Source organism: Vanessa tameamea, chromosome 8 (assembly GCF_037043105.1).
Source record: "Vanessa tameamea isolate UH-Manoa-2023 chromosome 8, ilVanTame1 primary haplotype, whole genome shotgun sequence".
Lineage (NCBI taxonomy): Eukaryota > Metazoa > Arthropoda > Insecta > Lepidoptera > Nymphalidae > Vanessa > Vanessa tameamea.
Window position 1 is genome coordinate 3,864,336 of NC_087316.1, and position 6,842 is coordinate 3,871,177.

A 6,842-nucleotide genomic window follows, 5' to 3' on the forward strand; every position below is an offset into this window, starting at 1 on the left:
TTTACCTTGAAATGTTTTTGCTATAAATAAAATGTAGGAGTATTTTTATTTTTCAAGTTTATCTATATTTATTTAATTTATGAAAGTATTATATAACCGGTTAAAACTTGTTTTTTATATACATATATATGTTGAAATTACTACTAATATATTAAAAAAAGTAAAAACTATAACCATAGTTTCCTATATTATAATATCTAAGTAGGCATTCCTACTTTATTTAAGCCTTGATGCGCCGCGCGGTTTTACCATCATTGAGCAGTATTGCTTCTGCGGCGCAGTGTGAAGTGGTAGCCTACTCGAGGAAGGCTATTTAAACCATTCTCAAGAATTGGACTATCAATTAAAAAAATATGTTTTCAAATACGACTGGTTATTCCAATATAACAGCAATAATAAACAATAATTACAAAAGCAAACATTGATAATACCTTGTTTTTTACTATTTAAATATATACCACTGGATAGATTTAAAATAAATTCAACGAAGTGAGTTCGTAAATGACTTGTCATATAACTATATTATTCAACCAAACTCTACGAGAACAAATTTACATATTGTACGCGTATTTTTACCCAACTTCAAAAGAAGAAAAGCGAAGTAAATATATTCGATTCGTATGTTTTTAGTTGATCTTCTTTGACGCCTGATCTTTAGTTCGTAGAATTTTGATCCTGATGTCTTTTAGTATAATGATATTTTTACCTTAAGGCGTTGGAATTGGTTACAACAGAACATTTTGTTGGAGCTTGATGAGTTAAAACTTTAACTTTGCCTGGTCGAAATCTGACTGGATAGCTAGCTAGTGTCTCTATAAATAAATTTGTTACTCGGTTCGAACTAAATATGAAGTTCATTTAATTAAAAAAAAAAAAAAACTTAAATAAGTCAAATGTCATAAGCCTGTTGAATAATATACTATAAGCATTTTAACAAAACTTGATACGTCATAATTAAAAAAGAAAAAGAAAAAAACAAAATTATGTTTATTTTTAAATAAAGACATCTAGTTTATCTCCCCTGAAGTATTCCACCAAGGCGTAATGCGTCAATCGAAATCATGATATATAAACTGCAGGAAACTAGATCAAGACAGTTTTTGACACATCTGCTTCTCAGTGCCTGTTTACGACTTATTAAAACCAGTGATATGGTGTGTAATTTTATGAGAATACGTATATTAAATTACAAGTGAACAATTAAATAACGTTAATGTTTATTTCATATGTTATTACGAATTATGTTTTTCTTATATGCTTTTCATTTGTTTATTTACAGGATGAACTCGACCAAAGTCAGATACAAAGTAAGTTTTTTGTTTTTTTTTTAATTAATTTACATTTCGAAAATGAAACACATTGAAATTAATCTTTTAATAAAATATTGTTTATTAATTGATAACAAGAAAGTTCAAATGAAAGAACGCTTCTTTTTCAATAATTGACATTCTTTGAATGTATTTTTATTTAAGCGTTGTTAACGTTTTCAATTACTTTCTCACCAATGTGATCCGAGTGACTAAATATTTTCATAATGACAAAACTCAAAACCTTGGTTTGATTTAGTTAGTACGTAGGTTTTTCTAAGCATGTGATTTTGTAAATTTTGCATTAAAATCGTATTAATATTATATGACTGGAAGTAATTTCAAAAATTCAGTGACATAACTTACAAAAGCTGTGCTTATGATTTTAAAAGTGATAACCTAACTTTATTTATTGCTTAATAATAATTATTAATTTTAATTAATTACTCGTTGTGCTAGGTTATGGCTTCTTTGAATGTAGACCTGTTCGATGTCAAACACGACGTTCCTATTTGTAGTTTCATTAGAATTAATGACCAACGAAATACTCTTAATTGGATTGACACCGTGCCAGCAATTTCAATTACTAAACACAGCTGAAACACAGAAAACAAATCTGTTTTAAATTGTCAATTTTGTTTAATAAAATAGTTAGCTATTTAATAATAATTTAATTCTGGCTAAATAATATACAAATAAATGTATTTAATTATAATGAATTCTTTTTAAGGTTATTAAAAATTAAAGTTGGCTGAATGAGTTTAGCCTTTTGCAAAGTTTGAATGATATTAAAAAAAACCTGTATTTTAGATTTTTTTTATTTTATATATTAATAATATAGTTACATTATATCGTTTTAAAGTTTTAGTATGATCTTGATCAACAATTGAGATTATGCTTGGAAATTTTCATGCTAAATTTTAATTACGTTTGTCGCGTAATAGTTGCCTGGGTTCAAATTATCTTAAGCTTATGACAAGTTTAAATAAAAAAATATTATATTGTATTAAATCTAACTATGTAAGAAAATAATGATACTACATTTTTTGTTTAATTAATTAATATAAAAAATGTAAATTTAATTAATTCGAATAAACTACCTATTCGTCGCGACACAAAGATGTGTTTTTACCTCACGGATTTAATGTCGAAAAAAACTGTTATACAAAGTGATGTTTTTATAATAATAGCAGATGTTGACTTAATAAAAAATCTAGAGATACAAATGCAAGTACACAATTAAAAAATAAAAATAGCTCCTGAGCACACAATGGCCGCGTGGAATGGTGGCAAGAATGCCAGCAGCATTTTACCGTTGAATCGTAATTCTGATCCACTGGAGGTAATATAAGCCAGCCCTCATGTCACCTGACCTCCTGACTGAAAATAAATTATAATTTCAAATGTTAACAGAGATTCTGTTGTTTTATCAATGAATATCATTTCTTCTTACAGTGCTGAGGAAGGCATTTGATACCTTCGACCAAGAAAAGAAAGGCGTTATCAGCACCGACATGATTGGTACAATTTTAGACATGCTGGGTCACGAATTGGACGATGATACCCTGACAGAAATTATTCAGGAATACGATGTAAACGGTAAATATATCATCAGTATATATTGTTAAAGTGAATAATGTAAAAAAAAGCTTGTTACTTTTAATTAGTAATAGAAATTCACCGATAGATGGCATAGCGTGTTTACTCACGAAACTACACTGTGTTTCTTCTAAACTCATCTAGATGGCGTTGTATGAGTGGAAGCTTTTTATAGATGTTTCAATAGGAGTAAAAATTTATAAAACATCGTTTGATTTGCTTAAAAAATTGTAAAGTTTTTTAAAATAAAGGTAATTAAAATAAAAAAGTAAGTCCTCACCGTGACAATGTTTGCACATTGCCGTGACCAGGATTCGAACCTGGGTTACTACGGCCACAACGTAGGGTCCTAACCACTAGACGATCACGGCTATTGAGGCGCTGAGGAGATCGTCGAATTTTATCATCTATATCAAGAAATACGACTGATCGATGATTAATATTTAGTATGGACATAGACATACTTGATATAATGATATATATGTACGTGTAGTATGTATGAGTATAATTTATTTTAAGACGTTTTATATAAAATCGTATACTTAAGTTAAATTATTATAGCTCTTGAATCTAATTTTTACAACATCAAATTTTTACTGTTTTATTAATATCTTAAAAAAATGTTTAATATTAAATTTCTTGGGTTTCATAAACACATCGTCGTCTAAAATAAAATATAATTATGTATTTATTATCATGTTTATTTACAAGCAAAAATGCAGTAAATTATTTTTGCTTGTTTTATACCTAAATAATACAAATAATATCTATATAATTATATATACAAATTATGATGTATAAAATATATACTATTGTTTGTGTTACATTTTAGGTACTGGAGTTTTGGAATTCAAGGAATTTTGCTCATTAGCAGCAAGATTCATGGTTGAAGAGTTAGATGCTGAAGCTATGCTGGCTGAACTAAGGGAGGCATTCCGGTTGTATGACAGAGAAGGTAACATTTTTTAATTTGTTTGAAGGGTGAGTGAGCCAGTGTAACTACAGGCACAAGGGACATAACATCTTACCTTCCAAGGTTGATGGCGCATTGGCGAAGTGAGAGATGGTTAATATTTCTAACAGCCCAATGTCTATTGCCGGTGGTGACCACTTAACATCAGGTGGCCTACATAAAGACAAATTAAATTATGAAGACTCAACATTATATAAAAAGAGAAGTGCTGTAGGACATTAAGTTGGAACAAAGTTGATTATTCTATATATTATTTATTAAATAACATATAATTAAATTAATCAATTTTAGACTAATAATTGTTTGATGAAAAAAAAAAACCGTATGAATTAAAACAATTCCAAAACATGAGGTTTAATAATATTATATGAAACCGTATAAATTAGAAAGAGACGGAGAGAAAGGAAAGAGAGGTAAAGATCGCCTAAAGGTGGCATTGTCATGCCTCTTTCCTTACGTGACTTCTGCCAGTTCACCGCACAAAAGAACTGCGTCCCAAAAATATTTCATTGTAATACTCCAGATTATTAATTAATGAAATACTTAAAACATATAACGTATTAAATCTTACAGGCAATGGCTACATCACAACAGAAGTATTAAAAGAAATATTCAAAGAATTGGACAATACTTTATCAAATGAAGACTTAGAATCAATGATTACTGAAATTGACACGGACGGATCAGGCACAGTTGATTTCGATGGTAACATCACTTTTACATAACTATTATAAAACATATTTAAATTTAATTTTCTAAACGTCGAACTTCTGAACAAATTCCTTTTTCAACTTTTTATCTTACTTTCAAAACAGCCATGAAGTTCGTCACGATGTTTTTAGTTGTTACGATCAACGATTTTAGTTCACTGGACTGTTAGAGGTTAGACTTGCTTGACAAAAAAATGTATTAACGCTTACTCGCAAACAAACTAAATATAATAGAAGCAATTCGACGAATGAATTTATTTTATATAAAATAATCTTCTTATGTGATACATATAATAACATACATACCTGACGGTAGAACATATTATAAAAACCATTCAACGGAATTCGTAATATATTTTAATGATATTAAATTTTGATCCACTTTTAGTGGTAGACTGTGTGCGAGCTCGTCTGGATAGGTACCACCCACTTATCAGATATTCAACCAAATTGCAATACTTAAGTATTCTTGTGGTTGAATGAGCCAGTTTAACTACAGGCATAAGGGACATAACATCTTAGCTCCCAACATTAGTGTGAGGGAATTTTTGTTATTACTCATATTACAGCGCCAATTTATATGGGCAGTGGTGACCACTTACCATCAGGTGACAAATTTTCCCGTCCGCCTATTTATTACATAAACAAAAAACTTATTTTGTTTTGTAAATAACTAATTAATATATTTTTTTCAATTTTCAGAATTCCTTGAAGTAATGACTGGTGAATAATTATCTTTAAAATCAAGCAATTTAAATAATGTTATGTTAATAAGACTTTTTAGTTTATATAAGCAAGCACACATAATTTTAAGATATTTTAGATTTAACATAAATTATTAAATTTTAAAGAATTCTTATTTATATAACATATATTTATATAACATATATTTATATAAATGAATATAATTTTATTGTATTGATCTGTATTTTAATAATAAAATGAAATAATATTATTATATGCTGTAGTTTGAATTCAATTCAAATCAAAGTTTCATTCGGGTAACATCTAACTGATTAAATATTACTAATATCTAAAAAAAACTTTAGAACTTCAATTTTGGTATTTGTAAATTTCGATAAATAATTTACTGAAATTAGCATTAGCAAAATTGGATACAATTTATATATAAAATAACTTTATGTGACTGGGTGTTTGAATGCATTGATACGCATTTTAGTCGATACGTTTCATCGATAACGTTTACGATACGGATGGTTTTATTTAGGTATTAAAAGTATTGGCTATTTAATCAACCTATCTAATCTAATCTAAACAGCCACATGTTTGATAAAATTACAAAAACTATTCCAAATTTAAATAACTGTAACGAAAAGTCATTTAGTTAATAAAATATTCAAGTTGTCCGAAGAAGGACGTTTCGTTATGTCCATGTGAATGGCAACTGCTAGTATCTAGTATGAAAAACGAAGTCATTTAAAAACAAAAGTACTTTTGCGCCAGTCTTCTTAACTGAACACAATCTTTTTGAAGACTTTGAACTAATGAAACAGCGTTTGATAATACTGACTCTGGTCCTGTCTCATGTGGTATCTAAAACACTTTGGTGCAATTTTGTTTTTGATTTAAGTTTGATGCCTTACAAGGTTTGAGGATTGATGTCTTGGCCTGCTACCACGGGATACATTTTCTTTACAATACATATTGTTTTAGAAATATCAGAGGTGTTAATCTCGAAATTAGTTCCAATAGACCTTGTTTGTATTGTAGTTAATACGTTTAATTGATTATTTATTAACGCAAATTAATTGATTGGCACTTTTCTAATTTACAGCAGCTCTGCAAATCAAAAAATTGGTAAACGTCTCTGTATTACATTGCGAAAGAAATTAACGTTACGTAACTTAATTACCTAATGGTTGAGTTAAAAAGAGTTGGGTGGGCAAGAATTTCTGGAGCAAATATAACCTGGGAATTCCCCGAATGTAAATCATGCTTTTTTGCATTTGACAGAAGTCCTCACCCTGCGTTTACGTTTACGTCGTATCGAAGAATAAATTGGTATCAAAGATAAAAATAATAGAAATCTAAATGTCGTCGATGTATCACTATCGGTATCAGATGTGTGAATCTTAAACATCAAAAATAACGACAAAAAACGATTTTTTACAGGGAATACCGTTGGCATTGAAAGATTTATATGTAAAAGGTTTTGCTCATTCGCGATTCTAATTCCAAATTCGATATTTGAAATATATGTTGGCGCATGGGGGCTTGTCGAATTTGATGGTT

The 6,842-nt window shown here is 28.9% G+C and overlaps 1 protein-coding gene and 1 non-coding gene across 2 annotated transcripts; one reads left to right on the top strand and one right to left on the bottom strand.

Annotated features, from left to right (window-relative positions):
• Positions 1-1,069: 1,069 nt before the first annotated feature.
• LOC113400045 (troponin C, isoallergen Bla g 6.0101-like) lies at positions 1,070-5,549 on the top strand. Its single transcript, XM_026639412.2, has 6 exons — positions 1,070-1,154; positions 1,280-1,307; positions 2,763-2,906; positions 3,739-3,861; positions 4,453-4,584; positions 5,292-5,549. Exons 1-6 carry the CDS (start codon positions 1,152-1,154, stop codon positions 5,318-5,320), a joined length of 459 nt encoding a protein of 152 aa, XP_026495197.2. The 5' UTR covers positions 1,070-1,151; the 3' UTR covers positions 5,321-5,549.
• Positions 3,206-3,277, bottom strand: Trnah-gug (transfer RNA histidin (anticodon GUG)). The gene has a single exon. It is a non-coding gene; the product is annotated as a tRNA-His (tRNA).
• Positions 5,550-6,842: the final 1,293 nt, after the last annotated feature.

What these genes read in the sequence shown, in the direction of transcription:
- LOC113400045 (XM_026639412.2), top strand. An exon ending in CGACCAAAGTCAGATACAAA is followed by an intron (nt 1,308 to 2,762) that starts GTAAGTTTTTTG and finishes TTCTTCTTACAG; the next exon opens with TGCTGAGGAAGGCATTTGAT. An exon ending in TCAGGAATACGATGTAAACG is followed by an intron (nt 2,907 to 3,738) that starts GTAAATATATCA and finishes GTTACATTTTAG; the next exon opens with GTACTGGAGTTTTGGAATTC.